Source organism: Salvia splendens, chromosome 18 (assembly GCF_004379255.2).
Source record: "Salvia splendens isolate huo1 chromosome 18, SspV2, whole genome shotgun sequence".
Classification (NCBI taxonomy): Eukaryota; Viridiplantae; Streptophyta; class Magnoliopsida; order Lamiales; family Lamiaceae; genus Salvia; species Salvia splendens.
Window position 1 is genome coordinate 24,710,808 of NC_056049.1, and position 19,907 is coordinate 24,730,714.

General features: G+C 38.2%; 2 protein-coding genes across 2 annotated transcripts; one reads left to right on the forward strand and one right to left on the reverse strand.

Annotated features, from left to right (window-relative positions):
- Positions 1-3,408: 3,408 nt before the first annotated feature.
- LOC121775974 (60S acidic ribosomal protein P0-like) lies at positions 3,409-6,010 on the reverse strand. Its single transcript, XM_042173092.1, has 5 exons — positions 5,678-6,010; positions 5,159-5,227; positions 4,328-4,426; positions 3,853-4,245; positions 3,409-3,764 (listed from the first exon to the last, which is right to left on the reverse strand). Exons 1-5 carry the CDS (start codon positions 5,933-5,935, stop codon positions 3,615-3,617), a joined length of 969 nt encoding a protein of 322 aa, XP_042029026.1. The 5' UTR covers positions 5,936-6,010; the 3' UTR covers positions 3,409-3,614.
- A 1,219-nt stretch (positions 6,011-7,229) lies between these two features.
- LOC121777964 (syntaxin-31-like) lies at positions 7,230-10,488 on the forward strand. Its single transcript, XM_042175310.1, has 6 exons — positions 7,230-7,558; positions 8,442-8,692; positions 8,780-8,934; positions 9,369-9,407; positions 9,871-10,068; positions 10,200-10,488. Exons 1-6 carry the CDS (start codon positions 7,336-7,338, stop codon positions 10,357-10,359), a joined length of 1,026 nt encoding a protein of 341 aa, XP_042031244.1. The 5' UTR covers positions 7,230-7,335; the 3' UTR covers positions 10,360-10,488.
- Positions 10,489-19,907: the final 9,419 nt, after the last annotated feature.

Below are 19,907 nucleotides of genomic sequence, written 5' to 3' on the forward strand. Positions count from 1 at the left end.
ATGTGGGCGAGTGAGGGGAGCTAGGGATCGATCTGGGAAGGAGCTGTCGATTGGACCTAGGGGGACCCGCTGGCGCTTCCCCTAGCCATCTGCATCACGGTATTTTGCCCAACCGGGCGACGGCGGCGGGAAGACGATTGAGGGGTCGGGAACTCTGCCTCGGCGTCAGGGAGTTCGTGGGAACCGGCACTGCTGTTGTACTCCTCGGAGGCGTTGATCTTTGTCCGCTTCGGCCAGCCAGCTTCAACACCCAAACTAAACTTTGCGGAAGTCTGCATCACAAGATAGATCTCTCAATATTTGAATTCCCCAAAACTCAATTCACTGTCGGGGAACTACTGGTGAGACAGAAGCTTCACATCATCGGCGGACATGCCGCTGGTTGCCGTGCGGAGGTTGTTTTGGTAGATGCCGGCAAATCGACTGAGCTGCCTCCTCAGCCGCTCCCACTATTTCTGCATTGCTCTCCATCGTGAGGCTTTCCACCTGGTGGTTTGAATTGAAGGTAGCTTTGGTTAATGCGCCACCACATTTTGACGATATGCTGGTTAGCCTCGATGTAGCGATCCCTGACTACACTGATCCAGGCCTCCGCCATGGCGACATACTCCCCTATGCTCCAGATGGTCCTCTTTCTCCCGCCGGCTTCCTTCCCCTCCTCCTCGGCCCTCGCCCCACCCTCGTTCCCCGCACCCAAGGACAAGGTAGTGCCCTTTCCCTTCCCTCTCCCTTGCTTCCGCGTTTCCCTGCCGCCGGTGGCATCTCAGTGGGAGACTCCCTGACCGGAGATAGCCCCAACTCCTCAAAAGAGAAAGTCTCAATACCGGTGAACTGAGTCTCCAGAGGAGTACTCTGGGGGGAATCACTAGACAATAAATCCATGTAGGGGCAATAGACATTGTCCCCAAGTGATTGGGGGACCCCCCGCAGCGGCTGGCATGCCTTGCATCATCCCGGGCATTTGGGGCATCATCCTCGTCATCGCGGCACGCATGCCGGGCATTTGGGGCATTTGGGGCATCATCCCACCCATCCTTGCACACCAAGGGGGTACATATTGTAGTACCCGGGCAACATCCCCGCCATTTGGGGTTGGGGCATCATCGGCACCATTACGGGCATCATCCCGGACATCGGTGCACTTCCACCGGTATTTCCCCCAACTCTAACCGAAAAAGTCGACATTTGTGACTCGCTCGTGGCGAGAGAATCACTATCGTGGTGCACCATTTATCTTCAAAAGAAATGAAAGTAGAGAGAGAAACTCGTTAAAACAAGTGGTGCGAATGAAATGAAGTTCTACGAGCCGTATATATAGAGTTTTTTTTAAAAAAATAAAAATCAGGACGTCTGTCGTGGCACTGCAATGGCGGACCTCCCGACGGACATCGTCAGAAAGCTGCGGAACTCCGGTGTTTGCAAGCGACGTCCGCGTCCGCCGGGTTTACGCCTAATGGCGGACGTCCGATACGCCGGTTTGACGTCTGTCGGGACGCCCGCCACTACGGATGTTCTTAAAAAAACATCATTTTATAACTAAATGTTCGATATCCCACTTGGAGAAATGTTTGGTTCCATTGTATACGTAATTATAAACTACTACTAATAATATACATTTTCTTCATATTTTAAAAATACTTTTTTTTAGAACAATATGAGTTTTATATGCAACTATAAATTACTATAGTTAATATACTTTCTCCGTATTTTAAAATAAAAAAATTTGGAACAATATGAGTTTTTTATATAATATTAGTAACGAAAGAGAAAAAAATTTAATTGGAATATTATTAAAAAAAGTCATTTTTTTACTAGTATTGGTGGTATAGTTTAGTATCTCAAAAGCCCATGAATGAGGTGAAGCCCAAGATTAAACTGCAATATCTTAGATAAATTTTCTAGATTATGTGATTAAATTATACTTTCTTCATCCTAGGAGTCATATTTGGTGAGGGCATTGATTTTAAAAAATATAAAGAACAATGGATAAGAAAAATAGTGGAATATGAAGTCCATTTTTATATTAATTTATAATAAAAAATAAGTGAAGTGGGTTAGTGGAATGTGAGATCCACTTAACATTTATGGCAAAAAAAATAAAATGTGACTCTTATTATGTGACACACTAAAATGACAAAATGTGATTTTTATTGTGGGGCCGAAGAGTACTCTTTTTTACTTCAACTATACAACATGACTAAAATAGATGTTTATTACAGCCTACCAAATATCTACAGTAGATTTATTATCACACTCAATTAAAATAATTTACATTTTAACCTAGGATAATTTTATCAGCCTACTGCCTACCAAACTATTAATTTATATTCATTGACTATAATGCCTCATCTATCTCAAGTTACTATCAGTCTCCAGATTACCTATTTTCTACATAGAGGACCCAAATTGTAGGTTTGATAAATGTAATTTAAAATATACTGTAACTGTGAAGCGCATATGGCATATAATATAATTAGATGCTACCAATTAGGAAGACATCATATCTTAATTACATGCATTGTGACATCCCCATGTTAAATATGACATATAAAGTGCACCCTCTTTAGTCTTTACTAAGAAGAAAGAGCCAATGCCTTGAAAAGTGAACTTTGATGGGATTTCCACCAGCTTGGCATCGACACTAACTTGCATGTCACAACTAGATACATAATAATTTATGTTAATCCACGATAGGTCTGATAAAGTCCATTGATTGTATTATATGTGAAATTAATTTTATGTTAATTCGCACGAGTTTTAATAAATAGGTTAGCATATTATATATGAACCAAGTTTAAATTTTAAAATAAAATATAAATTGAGTAGGTAAATGCAATGTGAATCTCACTTACTAAAATTTGAATGAAATGTTTTATTGAGAATACAGTCGAATATCAAAATTAGATTTTAATTTTGGAAATGGAGGACGTAGTATATTATTTAGTGACTAGTGATTTTATTTCTTTATTATTGTATGCACCTCACATATGCTTGGTAGTTCCTTCGTCCAATCACTTTTCTTCATTTGATCCATACCGCAAAAGTAGTCAACTTATAATTTTGAATTTTCTTAAAAAAAATTAAATATTTTCTCCAATAGTCAACCACTTTTAATTCAATTTTTCTTATTCACTCCATGTATAAAGTACATATAAAGAATAAAGTAGAAAAAGTGATATTTCTATATTTAAAAATATGACATTAAAGTGGAACATTACAAAAAGGAAAATATGTCAATTAGAATTTAAATAATTAAGTGGGTTGGAGGAAGTACTAATTTGGAAAGGTCCAAAGAGTATAAATGTATAATTATTCATGGAGTTATTTTTTAATTTAGTAATAGCAAACTAAATATTTTACTATTAGACAACTAATAGATGATTATGTGAAAAGTTGTAAAAAGAGAAGTAAACATCATTTTTAAGAACATCAACTACTAACTTTTCTTCAATAGCCAATACAAAATAACTGCATATTCAAATACTAAACATAAACTACCTCTCAAATGTTTGGTAACAAGTGGAAACCATTTCCTAGGTAAGCATCAAAACAAGAACACCAAGCTAAAACTAATTAGTCCAATGCTACCTTTCATTAAAACTACTAACATAAACCTAATCGAAAAGGTTGCAAACAAAGTCATCATCCGACTCCTCATCCACTTCCTCCTTCTTCGCCTCCTCCTTGGCCGCGGCTGCCGGAGCAGCACCACCGGAAACCGCCCCTCCCGCCGGTGCAGCTGCAACCGCAAACTTGCTAGGATTCTGCATTATTCACAAAAACAATACATAAACAACTGCACAACTACAAAAAGCAAGAAAATCTAAGGTTGGTTTGATAGTTGATACTCACTGCAAGATACTCCTTCACTTTGTCAGCATGGGGGTAGGAGTATTCCGTCTCCACGGCAATGGCCAGCGCATTCTTGTACGCGTTAATGAACATGTGCGGGGCGGCTGCGATGGTCGGGTATGCAATAGCCAGCGACAGAGAAGTGACCATGGCGACACCCTGTGCGAATCTCTCGGTGAGGTCGTCTTCTGTCAAGTTGAGAACTTCAGGGCTGAAGACAGATCCGTTGTCGTAGACGGAGAGCACGACGAGGCCGTACGAGAAAGGGCGGATTCCGAGCTTGGCAAGCAGTGCGGCCTCAGAGGATCCCACTTTATCGCCCTTGTGGATGAGCTCCACAGGGGTTATGATCTCGACAGTGCCCTTGTTGATCTTGGTGGGAATATTGAGAACCTGTGGAAGAGAGAGAAGTGAGATTCTAACTGTACTAGGAAATGGAAAAGAGGAAAATGAAGTGAAGGGAGGTAATGAGAACCTGGAAGAAGGAAGTCTGTGATGGATCAAGCCCAGTGTTGCCGGGTGGGACAACAACATCGATTGGAGCTACCAAACCAACACGAGCGGGTGCTCCGACCTGATATTGTGCAACGAGAGTAAATTTAAGCATATTATCAATCGAAGTAATGCAAGCAAGATATGATATAAATCATTACTTCCATAGATAAAGATATAACTTTTGAGATACTGTAACATGCCAAATGTTGGATCTATCAATGAGCCCAAACACTAATATGGAAGAAAAGGTGTCATAAAAGGGGGGAGAGAGAGTTAATGAATAGATAATGACTTCAATGTTAACAAACAATATAACATTGTCAACAAAGAGGGAATGTAACAAAAGAAGTACTAAACATTCTACATTGATTCAAAAATATAGAGACGGAAAGGAACACCAATATCACCCTGTTGACAAAGAGGGGCAGTAACAAAAGGAGTTCTAAACAATCTAGACTGATTCAAGGATCTAGAACTGGAAAATATTTTTTTACGGTTAGTTAACAAACAATACCACCTTGTTAACAAAGAGGGCAGTGAAACAACAGAAGTTCTAAATAATCTACATTGATTAAAGAATCTAGAACTGGAAAATAAAAATCACTTCAAAGTTAACAAACAATATCACCTTGTTAGAAAAGAGGGCAAGTAACAAAATAAGCAAAATTGTTTGCTAACACTGAAGTCATTATTTATTGTTCAATTTGTAGAGGTCTAAAAGATCAAGAGACCTATCAAACGTGACATATCATTAATAATAAAAAAGGCAATATTAAAATATAAGAATGAGGAAAAGACAAGCATTTAGTACCTTGTATTTGCCAACCTCCTCACTGACTTCCTTCAAATCGCCCTTGGTAAAGATCAACCCTACATTACCCTGAGAAAGAGACAACAAACAATCCAGTTTAACTCTACAGGACATTGGGCGTTTTGTCTAAAAAAACGTGAATTCTCTCTCCTAATTTATTATTCAATAATAAAGTAAGTCGACGACAAATTGACTCGAAACTATTAAGCGAATATAAAATTGAACAAACCACCTGCATTTACATCGCGACGAAATTATTAATCATAAAAAAAAGCTGCAGTAATTAGCTAGAAAACGATAGAAACCGACAGATCGACAATTATTGATCACCAACACCGAAAAATTCGCTAAACAAATCATATTTACATGCGATTCATAAACACAACATAAACAAACAGTATCCAAAATCACTGAAACCAGTAGCAATATCGTAAATCACGCGTTACACACATGCATAGACCATGCACAATTCTCTACAGCAAAAACTCCACGAAATCGAAGGAAATTGAGGATACTTACAACAAGGAGAGGCACGAGGCTGAGGATCGCGGTGTTTCCGGTGTTCTCGGAGTGGATCCTGACGGTTCTCTTCATCATGGTGTTTTTCCCCATCAGAACAACGGAATCTCCGCGCAAACCCTTGCGGATGTTCTGGAGCTGCGTTGATCCGACGTTATCGGCGGCCACCACCAGGATCTGAGCGTACTCGTCGATCAAACGGCACATCTTCTTGTCGTAGGAGACCTTCTTCTCGGCTTTGGTAAGCTTGGGAGCCATCGCCGCGTGGTGAGTTCAGCTGCGGAAGGAGGGTTTTTTGCACGGAGATGGACTGCTGGTAAAAGTAAAACCCTAGTTTTTACCATCGAGGATTTATATAGGTGAAATCGAGTAGGTAAATTGATTGGGCTCTCTCCCTTATGGGCCGAAAATTCAAAATGCATTCCCTTCTTGGCCCAATTTCGTATGTTTTTGTATGGAAATGCAAATTCGTTTTACAGAAAGTACCTTAGATAGTTTGTTCGTCATAGGAATATTAGCTTAATGCCTTAATTAAATGTGCCATAATTTTTAATAAAAGTAATTTATGTAGAGATAAAGGTCGTAATAATTGATAAATAAGACGATCTCATGTGTAGGGTTGGAACGGCACGGTATACCGTGCCAAAATTGTCATACCGCATACCCTACCGAAAAGTGCGGTATGACCAAAAACATTACCTTTATCGTACCTTTTTTTTGGTATACCGCATACCGGTATACCGAAAAGTCGGTATACCAAAATTTATATATCGTTACCTTACCGACATTTCGATATATTGCGGTATGCCGAAATCATGGTACGGTATACCGAATACCGCATGTCAAAACCTAACATTCATGCATTAAATAGCAAAAATATTATTTTAAACATCTAGGAAATATCCAAAGTGATAAAAATCCATCACAAAGCAAACATAGTTCATGACATTCAAAATCCATTCAATTATGTTTAATAAAATTATATAATAATATATTTTATAAATAATAAATATGTTAAATATGGTATATCTGAGGTGTATACCGCCAATTACGGTATATACCATATTTGCGGTATACCGCGTCAAAAATTCGGTATTGTCGATATTTTTTCAGTACGGTAAGTGCGGTATTTCGATATATTTTCTCAGCCCTACTCATGTGTAGGCCGGCAAACTTGCGGGACACAAGAGATATTGATTAATTACTTCTAATTAACACTAATAAATTCAGTTCGTATCTAATCACTTCAATAAATACATTAAATGTGCCAGATAATTAGTGCATGTCTTAATAAATGTAGTGTGAATGAAGAAATTAATAATTCATGTGGTAGAAAACTAAATAAATTGATAGAATAAGAGTAATATGTTGTAGGGTATTATATTAGTATTTATCAATAAAAATCGATACATTTTTATGGATAGTATGAAAACGACAAAAAATTGACTATTTTTTTAGAGATGCAGAAGCATGCTAAATTACTAGGTAATAATGTGTAATAGGAATACATGAGCAGCTCTTAATCATATGCTAACAATGACAGCAACTACTAACCAAACAATGTCACTAGCGTTTTTTCAATAGACCTAACACGTTTTATCAATCTGCTTTGGCAGCACTGCAAACAGATCTTAGTTTTTTTTGCACGTTTCATTTCAATGGCAGCCGTCGGTGCCTCGCCGTTTCGTGATCGGACGTCGGAGTTCGTTTCTCTGTCGCAGACGCTGAGAAGGATCGGTGGAAACGCATCAGCTCCGCCGCAGCCGCAGTTGAACGAATCGATTGCAGTGACTCCGGATAGGTCGGAATTCAATAAGAAGGCTTCCAGAATAGGCCTTCGCATCCACCAAACCGCCCAGAAAATAGATCGTCTATCTAATTGTATGCTTTCCTCGCATTTCCGATTGATTTTATGCTTTCGATGAGGTTTATTTACTCAATTAAATGTCAGCGTATGGATGTGTATCTCTGTTTGCTTGTATGAAATGATGGAATCGAAGTGTTTTTGAGCCATTCCTATGTGTTAATTGTTCTGCCGATTGATTACAATGGAGAAAATTAGAGATAAATTTCTAGCAGATTTCGGCCACACGAAGCTTAGGTTGTCATTTTGGTTTATTAATGATAAATATTGAGTATGGATTGCCGTAATACTTGATGATAGAGCTGATGCCTTTCAAAATTCTCCTATCAAACTCTCTGCATTGAACAATATTTATGCTCCAACTTTCATTGAATCGGGGTCTGGTTCTGCCACTACTAATGAAGGAGCTGATGTCTTATATATTCGACTCTTTTTCTGCTCATTTTTTGACCTAGTTTTGGCAGTTGAGTAACATTTAAACAGTGTGAATCCGGCTATATTGGATCACAAGCTCATTCGTTTGGTTATTTGACATCGTTTCCATGCTTATTTTTCTTATTGTAGATGTATTTGACATTCTGAAAATCATGATTTAGGAATACCTTTTGTCAGCTTCCTTCATGTTTTTCTTTTCGTTGCACAGGGTTCCATGTCCATCTTTTAAGTTTCAACTTTTGGTTATTTGATTATTGAGTTTATTCTTGGTTACTGTTTCTTCTAGTTAGCGTTTATTTGCATTCAGTGACACCATATGCAATATGCATTCTATCACATATTAACACACCTAAAATAATCCCTTCAGAGATATAAGATACTATGATATTCCAATAATTGTTAGCTTATTTCCAGTCTATTACTATGATGTCCTCAGGTTTTTAATACGTACTCTTATGCCTACAGTAACCAAAAGGTCGTCTATTTTTGATGATCGGAGCAAGGAAAATGAAGAATTAACAGCCTTGATAAAAAATGATATCACAGCACTTAATATGGCTATTTCTGAGCTGCAAAACCTCCAAACAATGGAGGTTGCTGATGGAAATTATACAGGGGATAGAGTGGTTCATTTGACTGCTGTTTGTGATGATTTAAAGAACAGACTTATGAATGTGACCAAGCAGTTTCAAGATGTATTGACCACTACAACAAAGGTACAGTTCCTATAGTTCATGTTTACATTATTATCCAATGAGTGGCAAAGTTAGGATCTTTTTCCTAATCCATTTACTTGTCAACAGAATATCAAGGCTCGTGAGAACCGGAAACAATTATTTTCCACTGCTGTATCAAGGGAGAATCCTTTTGCTTTAAAGCAACCACCTAATACTGTGTCAGAACCACCCCCATGGTTGAGCTCATCAGATTCATCCAGAACAAATCTGCAACAATCAGTGTAAATTCTTTTTGGCTGGTCCCTTACAGGTGTTGAAATATTGTACGTGTTAGATGATCGCATTTTGGTGAAGATACTTGTGATTTTAATGGCATTTACTATGTCCATAGTAATTTTTGGATGTGAATTGTTTGTTATGGGGAAAATCTTTTTTGGATGAATTGAACTTCACAAATTTCACTGAGGCATGAAAATTATATGTACATGAGTATTATACATCTATAAATTAGAGCTCACAGTGTTTATCTTGTAATTTAAGCTCAGCCAAACAATCTTTTAGAATACTGATGATGCAACATTTTTGTCTCTTTAGTTCCTAAATCTTTGCCCACCTTTGGTGATACGCCTTTAGTATTATATGTGTTCTGTTGTACACTTGTACATAAATATGTTTCACCTCTAATACTTTCCTTCTCTATCTTTCATCATTTCAGAGCAATAGGCAGTGGCACTCAAGAGCCCAATCAGCTAAGGTACATTCTTACATATGATGCTTTTTTTGGTTATGTAGTTGTGTTATATGATAACTGCATGCTCTTGGTAGCTATAACCCTTATTTCTGCATTCTAAAGGGACCCTTTAATATTGACGACTGGCCTAGATATGAAAAGTAATTATATTGGCTAATCTATGTTTACTAAGATAAATTTGAGATAACCCGAGGCCCTTGATAATTTCTACGTTTTGAGGTAACCTGCGTAATTCATATTCAATTGCAAGAGGTAGTAAAAATCCTAGTAGTGAAGATTAAAAATACTCAATCATGTGTTTTATCAATCCTAAATAGTAAGCGTCCACAGACTTAGAAGTAACCACCGTGACTTGAACAATAGTATTGTTGTTTCTTTTCACTATTCTTAAAAATTTGTTTCAATTTTGCAATGCAAGTCCCTACCAGTAGTAGCTTCTTGCTGAATATAAAATTCCTGTTTGCAGGCGACGAATGGGTACTGATGCCAGCCCCTCCCCTCAAATGGAAGCTGCAATGTTGCAGCAGGTGGTTCCTCGGCAAGAAAACATTCATCACAGTCGGGCCACTGCTCTTCAGAACGTGGAGTCTACGATTTCAGAACTCAGTGGGATTTTCACACATTTAGCCACAATGGTTGCGCAGCAAGGGGAGCTTGCAATAAGGTATATAAACCTTTGAACTTTTTTTTACCTTGTCTTGTTTCAAATCCATATATTTCAGTAAGAAGATCTTCTGTTGGACTGTGCCATGTTACTCCTTTTCTGATTCGATGATTTTGGGATGGAACGATCAGGATTGACGATAACATGGATGAGTCACTAGCAAATGTTGAAGGTGCTAGTAATGCCTTGATGAAATACCTGAACAAAATATCTTCAAATCGGTGGCTCATGATTAAATTGTTTCTGGTTCTAATATTGTTTCTTGTTATATTTATAGTTTTTGTGCTTTAGTTTGTGTGTCGCCTTTTAATTTTTTTAGATACCATTATACTGCACAATTTAGAGTTTGTGTTCAATGTATATATAGTCAATCTGAGCTTGCTACATGATCTTATATTATTAATAAACTATTGTTGCAAATATTGTTGTGTTGTGTGTGTCAGTGTGTGACAATTAACAACCTGCGTGTACGTATATTACTCTTCTTTAGCAATAATCTTTAAACGTTTTCTTCTGTTCATTCAATTCAAAAACTAAAATATGGAGATGTTAATTCAATCCTATGGGTTGACTTGAATAATCTGATAATTTAATAGAGGCAAGGTTAAAAATTTATAGCTTGAAAAAATACACAATCTGAATGATCCTATATCAATTAGTACACAATTTGATAGTAGCTTTATTCAACCTATGTTGGCATTTATCACGAGACTTGCATGTAGGGGCAGATGTAACATAAAGCTATGAAACATACAATTCATTTCTTGCTTATTAATCTCATTTTTTGCTTGTTTGTAGTAAGTGATGAGCTATCTGTAGAGGGTAATCAACGAAATGGGTGAGAATTTGGAAAATGACATTAAAGTGTATTAGAATTAGAGAAGGGGAACACAACATGTGTTGATTTAATGTGATGGGCCCACCTAATTTAGATAGCAAGGAAAGAAATGTCCCAAAATTAAACACTAATGTATATTAATTAAATCGCCCCCCTATATAATTTTGAAATGATTCCGTTTGAATTATAAGATATGATTGACAAAATATTCAACTACTTAATTAAATGATGAATGACGCTGTGGTGGATGATAATTCACTTGTAACTTTTTGAGGCAAAAGTATGATTTAAGTTAATTTAATTTAATGCTTACATTGACGACTGAACTTGTGATGGATAATTAGGTCCATTTCTGTAAGAGCATCCACAACCGTGCTCTTGCCAGCGGTACAGTCGTGGGTCCGGGCCCATTTTTTCTGTCTGCTCTTTGGTAAGAGCACAACACCCACAGCTGTGCTCTTCCGCAAGGACGAGCACAATTAATTTAAAATTCAATTAAACAAAAACATTTCCATACTACTAAAATTCATTAAAAAAACTTAAATAATATTACAAATGACAACTCAAAATAAAAACGACATAATTAAAATCCTAAAAATTAAAAATTACATAATTAAAATACTAAAAATTAAAAAAACCACTACTCGTTGCCGAATTTCGCCCACATGTGTTTGATTAAGTCTTCTTGTAGCTGAATGTGGGTTCGGGTATCGCACATTGTGTGCCTTGTCTCAATCATCTGGCCAACCGCCGTATGCTCACCTCGGCGTGGGGGAGACCTCGCTGTTGAGCTTCCGGCTTCATCCTCGTCGTAGAAGCTAGCCGCCCTCGGCCCTTCGTCGGCTATAATCATGTTGTGTAAGATAATACACGTGAACATGATGTCGGCTATATTATTCACGTACCACAGCCGAGCCGGGGCCTTCACAATGTTGAATCGGGCTTGAAGGACCCCGAAGGCTCTTTCGACGTCTTTCCGCGCGGACTCTTGACGCTGCGCAAAAAGAACCCGTCTCGGGTCGTGCGGGTTGCTGAGTGTCTTCACGAAAGTCGACCACCTTGGGTAGATACCATCGGCGAGTTAGTAACCCATGTGGTATGTAGTTCCGTTGACGGTGAAGTCGATCGTCGGTGCTAGACCATTCATCACATCATTGAAGAGGGGTGACGAATATAGCACGTTCAAGTCGTTGTTGGATCCGGCAACGCCGAAATATGCATTCCAAATCCATAGGCGGTAGTCGGCGACCGCCTCAAGGATAAGTGTTGGGCCGCCGCCTTTGTGACCGCTTAAGTGTTGCCCCCTCCAAGCAGTCGGGCAATTCTTCCACCTCCAATGCATGCAGTCAATGCTGCCAAGCATTCCGGGAAAGCCATGGACTGATTCGTGTAGACGAAGCAACCGTTGGCAATCATCGGTGGTGGGTAGCCGAAGGAATTCATCCCCGAAAGCTGAACGAACGCCCTTGCTAAAATTCTTAGGACAAAGGATTCTAGTGGACTCACCGATATGCAAATACTCGTCGAAGATGTCGGCCGTTTGCCCAGTAGCGAGTTGTCGGATGGCACACGTACACTTCTGCAATGGCGTGATATTTTGCCGGCAGGCTGCATCTGGACCTGTTTGGAAGAATTCAACACGTGTGGACAATGTGTTGACAATTCGCATAAACAAGCGCTTTGACATGCGAAAACGGCGTCTGAAGTAATCTGCCGGAAACCGCTGCTGGTCGGCAAAGTAGTCGGCAACGAGCCTTTCGTGGGCTCCCTCCCGGTCACGATGGATGTAGGGCGAGTTGATCTAGTTCGTTGAGGAGGAGGAGCGGGGGTATTCACCGCGACATATGCTTCGTAAGCGGCACGATATTGTTCTTAGTATTCTTGTTCTTCGCGCTCCGCTTCCGCCATAAGATGAGTGAAATCCATTTGAGGTTTTGAGTGAGGGATGAATGTGTTGATAAATGGATGATGAATGTATGTATTTATAGATGATTTTGGAAAAAAAAATCAAAAAAATTCAGAAAAACGGGCAAAAAAAAGGCCATATTTTTGGGATTTGGAAAATATTTTTTTTTAAAATTTTTTTATCATTATTTAAAATTAAATAACGAATTTTAAATAAATAAAAAAAATATTCAAAGGCAACGGCTATGCCGTTGCCCAATCGCGTGCCGCCACGTCGCCTGCTCGCTGGCACGGCGCGAGCGCAGCGGCGGCGAGCCTCGTCCTTGCCGTTGGCACGGAAGGACGCGGGGCCGGCGTCCATCGTTGTGCATGCTCTAACGCTCAAAACAAAAGTACGATTCAACTCAATTGAATTAACTATTTGGTTTTGTGAAGGATAATTGGATCTACTTACTAGTAACGCTTGCTGCAAAAGTAGGGACAGTGCATAGACACAAACGATGAATAACTCCTACTATTTGATAACACGTACAAGATAAAAAAAAATGGGGGTTTGATAATATGCATGTATGGGACTATTAATTATTCATGTTTACACAACGACAATTGACATGAACAAGATCAAGATTAATATGTTTAGCATATAAAAAAGAACTTGTTGAGATATTTGTTTTTCGATTTAATCAGAAAAAACTAGAAAATCTCTTATTGAACATACTAAATAGGCATGCACACGGTTCAAAAACCGCCGGTTCACGGTTCAAGATTTGCTTGAACCTGAACCGGCCCGCCAAGGTTTCCGGCGGTTCCGGTTCCGGTTCAAAAAAACCGCCGGTTCCGGCGACGGTTCAAAACTGCCGGTTCCGGACCGGTTTGACGGTTCGTAATTTTAATATTTTTTTTGCATTTTTTTTCTTTAATATCTATGAAATGTGCGTGAATAAAATTCAAAAAATCGCGATGAAAATTGCAATTTTATTGAGAGACTACAAGTTTACTAGTTACAACAATTACAAATCACAAAAAATTAAAATACAACGAGACTACTAGTCTACACATTACAAAAAAGACTTGAAGTTCTAAATAATAAATTTATAAATACATATACTCTTGGTCGGCGAAGGAGATGTTTCTACATAATTAAATTGAGGATACCTTTATCAATTCAACCTTAAATGTTGAGTTTAGTCTAACAATCAACAATTATAGTAGAATTGTCTAAAGTTTCCCAGATTTAGTAGTGTAGAGAAATCCCCTTCACTGACTAGAGTATATACAAATACAATTATTTAATTGTATTTGCATATTTTTAAAGTATAAACAAATGAAAAAAAAGGAAATAAAGGAAAAATGACTTGAGCTCAACTTAAATTTTAAGTTGAGGTGCCTACGTATCCCCAATGATCATTTGCATTGGGGAATCAAAGCCCACGTAGTTCTCTTACCTTACTTACCTATTTGGCTTGGCCGGCGGCTGACGGTTGGCCTACGCTTCATCCCCGGTGAATTTTTCTTGTGATGCCTCCTGACGATTATCCCAATAAGGTTCTTGATCTCTGATGTTAGCTTTGGCCCAATCATCAAGTAACACCACCGCTTCCATATTTTGTGCGGAGAGGTTACTTCTTGATTCATCCAACACACCTGATCCAACACTGAAAGCGGACTCGGCGGCGACAGTGGAAGTCGGAACCGAAAAAATCTCCTTGGTCATTGACGCATGTATGGAAAAATCTTTTTCGTGTGTTCCCCACCAATCGAGGACGTCGATTTGGGCGGGAGTAGGATCTTCATCACTAAAGGAAATGCTCTAAAGCCAAAAGGTACTATTTTTAACACTATTTATTTATTTAATCATTCAGAAATTACAAATATGATTACAATAATAAACATAATAATAAAAATTTAAGAAATATTACTATAAATTCTTATTATTCCGCCCTATCAATTATATAATGAAATATCGAAAATATTTTCATAAATCATAAATTATTAGACCAATTTTCCAATCCCAATACATCTACATCTACATCTACAAACCCTAAATAATGTCATTTATTCTGTTATTCCATGTTGACAATCATATACTATAGCTAATAAGATGATTGTAGAACAAAAAAATAACGAATAGACTTACATGTATAGTCCGGTATATCGTCATATCATTATCAACCCTCAATTGTGATATCTCATTCCCCGATTGGTTGGTTCAACAATGTCGACATGACTCGACAAGTACGTAATCAGGATACAATGACGGTTTGCATTAATCCTCGATTCAATAGTCTTGCAAACCATATAACGTCATTTAATTCTACGTTTAAAACATGATAAGAGATTACTATAGAGCGAAAAAAAATCGTGAGAAATAAAATTACATGTAAAGACTATTATACCGCCACATCGTTATTAAGCAAGCCGCGGTCTTGACAATTTCATTTCACGATTTGTTGTCTCCATAAATTCAGGTTTTGTTAGTAATGCTAATAACTATGAGTTCAAAGGAATATCCTCATTTAACAAATTTGATAAAATTTTCAACTAATTATGTGATTTAGTACATGGGTTTTTTAGGAAGGTAATTTGATTAGATAAGATCGATATATATAGGCATGCAAACGGGTCGGAAACCGCCAGTTCCGGTTCATGAACCGGCGGTTCACGGTTCATCATTCCCATGAACCGAAACCGGCCTGACAAGGGTCCCGGCGGTTCCGGTTCAAAAAACCGCCGGTTTACGAGGTGGTTCAAAACCGCTGGTTTTTGGCCTGAACCGCCGGTTCTGGGCCGGTTCGGCGGTTCGTCAATATTTTTTTGCATTTTTTTTATTTATTTATCTATGAAATATGCGTAAATAAAATTCAAAAAAACACGATGAAAGTTGCAATTTTATTGAGATTACAAGTTACAACAATTACAAATCACAAAAACCTTGAGGTCTTGAAGTCTTAAACAAAAATTTAAATACAACGAGACTACTAGTCAACAACGAAGCTAATTACAAATTACAAAAAAGACTTAGAAGTTCTGAGCAATAAATTTATAAGTATATATACTCTTAGTCGGCGAAGGGGATCTTTCTACATAACTAAGTTGAGGACACCTTTAGCAATTCAACTTTAAATGTTGAGTTTAGTCTAACAATCAACAATTATAGTAGAATTGTCAAAATTTTTCCGGATTAGACTTATAGAGAAATCTATTTCATCGACTAGAGTATATACAAATACAATTATTTAATTGTATTTGCTTATTTTTAAAGTAGAAACAAATTAGAAAAAAAAGAAATAAAGGAAAAAGGACTTGAGCTCAACTTAAATTTTAAATTTAAAATTTAAGTTGAGGTGCCTACGTATCCCCAATGCTCAGTTGCATTAGGGAATCAAAGCCCACGTAGTTCTCTTACCTTACTTACCTATTTGGCTTGGCCGGCGGTTGACGGTTGGCCTACGATTCATCCCCGGTGAATTCTCCTTGTGATCCATTCTGACGATCATCCCAATCATTTTCTTGTTCTCTAACGTCAAATTTGGCCCAATCATCAAGTAACATCACGGCTTCCATATTTTTCGCGAAGAGCTTACTTCTTGATTCATCTAACACACACGAGCCAACCCTAAAAGCGGACTCGACGGCGACAGTGGAAGCCGGAACAGAAAAAATCTCCTTGGCCATTGACGCAAGTATGGGAAAATATTTCTCGTGTGTTCCCCACCAATCGAGGACGTCGATTTGGGCGGGAGGAATAGGACCTTCATCACCAAAGGAAAAGAGTGAATCGAAATATATATCTAAGTCACTTACCGTACCTGAGGACCTTCCGCCGGTGCTGTAGCTGTATAGGTCGGCTAATTGGAATTGCGCGTAGGGTCAACATAATCGGGTTGAAATGCGAAGCCAAAGTTATGTTGTTGAGGAGGGGAAGGTCTTCTGACTTGGTGGGTACTGTTATACTTGGTTTCATATTCGGTGTAGAGAGCACGCAAGTTAGACTCGAAGGTTTGTTGGATAATTGACCTGTTCGGGAAGTTTATTTGAAATGTTTCAGAGAGGTCTACTCCGAATTCGTCTCTGGTATCCGATTGCAATGCTTTAAGTGGACCAAGATCAATAGAACTCAAATTGTTATAATAAAAATCTAAAATCTTGGAGGTACTGGCTAATTTCCATTTTGGATCCAAGACCTTTGCAATAAAAAACACAGTTGGAATCTCACTGAAATACTTAAGTCATTTCTCAATCATATAATATAAAACACACATCAATTCTGGTGAAGAGTAAGCATTTTTCATCGCAGTTTTAAAAAAGTGTGATATATACATGCAATGCTCTAAAACACGAACAATAGTGCAATAATAAACACCCGATAATTCAACAGTTGCATTTTTGAAATATTTAAACAATATAAATAAAGCCACGCTATGATCCCAACAACTATGCGAAAGATATAAATCATGAACGGGATAGGTTCTAAAAAAATCACACAAAGCATCTTTATGCGTCAAAGTAGAATTCAGACAATCATATGTCGAATTTCATCTATGAGACACATCCATGGTAAAATTCGTATATCTTACATTCTTTTGATGACAATACTTCTTCCAAGCTTTGCCAATATGTGGCTTTTGATGGGTTAATCTAACTGCAGTTCTAATAGGACTAACATGCTTTTGCCATAATTCAAGCGCATCTTGTACACATAAATTCAAAAAATGACATATGCATCTTTGATGAAAATACTTACCTCCAATAACCAGAGCACAAGCCGCAATCAAGTCATTAATACTTGCAGTGTTAGCAGTTGCATTATCAAAACCAACAGAAAATATCTTATTGCATAATTGAAATTCATTCAAAACTTGAATAATTAAAGAAGTAATTTCGGGTGCAGTGTGTAGTGTCTCAAATTCTCTAAAATCAATTAAACGTTTGTTCAAAGTCTAACTATTGTCCACAAAGTGAACCGTAATGCCCATGTATGAATGCCGGCTAAAATAATCAGTCCATACATCTGAGCAAATGTTCACTTTGTGTCCCAAGTTTAGCAAATAACGTGATAATTAAACTTTTTTCTCCAAACATTGTCTAACGGTAGATCGTTGAACGGTCATTCGACCTACTCTTTTGATAGCTACGTTCAAACCACTTTGCATAGTAACCTCAATTTTTTTGTCATCATAAACATTAAAAGGAAAATGCTTCATTGCAGCCCATCTAGTCATAACGTCAACAACATTTTTTTAATCATATTTAAAAAGAGGCATACCTGACGAACCTGAGCCACTGGGTTGGAAGTTTAGTTGGGTTTGGGTAGAGATAGTGCCACATTCTACCGGATGCTTTGTCCCCAAATGACGACGGAGGGTGCCATATCCCCACCACTCGCAAATTTGTAGACTTTATCACAGTAGTTATAATATGCATGAAACGCCGATGTCTCTTCTTGAGAGTGCGGATCATGAGGACTTGGAATCACCACCGGGACCTTCTTGTAGTGTTTAACAAAAATATCAGATTTCAAAGCTTTTGTAGTATTAGTGGGTGGAGGGGGAGGAGACATGTCCTCATTTCCGCCGGTGCTAGACGGAATATGAGAATGAGATCTATCATCATTGTTGTCCGAGTCCGATGATATAGACACGTCGTACTCGTCCTCTTGTTGTTGGGAACTACCACCACCCCCCCACCTTGATGCATTTCAGCGAGTAGCATGACAATCCTATGATCTTCTTCAATCTATAAATATTACTCCCTCCGTCCCTGAAAATTTGTCACCTATTTCCTTTTTCGTCCGACCCTAAATATTGGTCACATTTCACTTTTACCATTTTTGGTAGTGGACCCTACATTCCACTAACTCATTCACACTCACATTTTATTATAAAACTAATATATAAAAGTAGGACCCATATGCCACCAACTTTTTCAACCCACTTTCTATTATATTTCTTAAAACCCGTGCCGGGTCAAATGGTGACGAATTTTGGGGGACGGAGGGAGTATATAAGTTGAAGTTTTAATTAGGAACGCAGAAAAAAAAAATTTAAAAACTCAATCTTATGAAATTATGAATTGTACAAATAATTTTATTTTTTAGAACTTACTTGCATGCGTTCAGCCGCCACTCGGGAAACCTATTCCATAACTTCTCGACGACTAGGTTGCCTTGATTTTGAGGGACGACTACTTTGATCTTGGGCAATTCCTTTGCCCCGATCATCACGTCCCGGTCCACCACGAGAAGAAGACATAGTGCAAAATGAAAGTAGTATGGAATATGGAGTATTGAATAAATGGTAAATTACGAACACAACAACAAATATAGTAGTAAGTAGTAACTAGTAAACAACTTGAGCAATTAGAGAGAATGATGAGAGAATAGAGAAATTGAGATTGAGAGAAGGAAATCCTTGTTAACACAAGAATGGAGTGAGTAAAAATGACGGGGAAAGTAGGGTATTTATATGAGTAAAATTGGAAGAAAAAAAATTTCAAATTTCAAATTCGGCCGGTTTACCGTTTGAACTGGCGGTTCAGTCCACGTTTCTGACGAAAATCGGCGGTTTCTGATAGGTTTTCAGGCCTATACACTGTCACCTACGCTCTGCCACCTGAAAAAGCACCGGAACCGTCGGAAACCGGCGGTTCAAACCGGCGGTTTCTGACGAAAACTGGCGATTTTTCTACACACCTCGCCTGCAACCCTACGCCCTAGCCGTAATCTGCCGTTGGGACCGCTGAACCGCCGATTACGGTTCGTCATATTTCCGAACCTGAACCGGTCCGCTTGAACCGCCCGACCGCCGGTGCCGGTTCCGGTTCATGAACCGGCGGTTAACCGCCGGGCCGATTCGATTTGTGCATGCCTACTATATACAAACACACTCAATCGACTATATAAGATCGATATTTCACTTTAGAATTATGAAAGTAACATGCATTTATTAGAATATCCCTGATTTACATAAGAATATATATTGAGATAAGCTATAAACATAGGCGTGTAATGTTTAATAGTTTTATGATTATTGTTTTAATTAAATATATATGATCGATATTTAATTTTTTGGAATTTTTTTTGGTGGAAAATTAATTT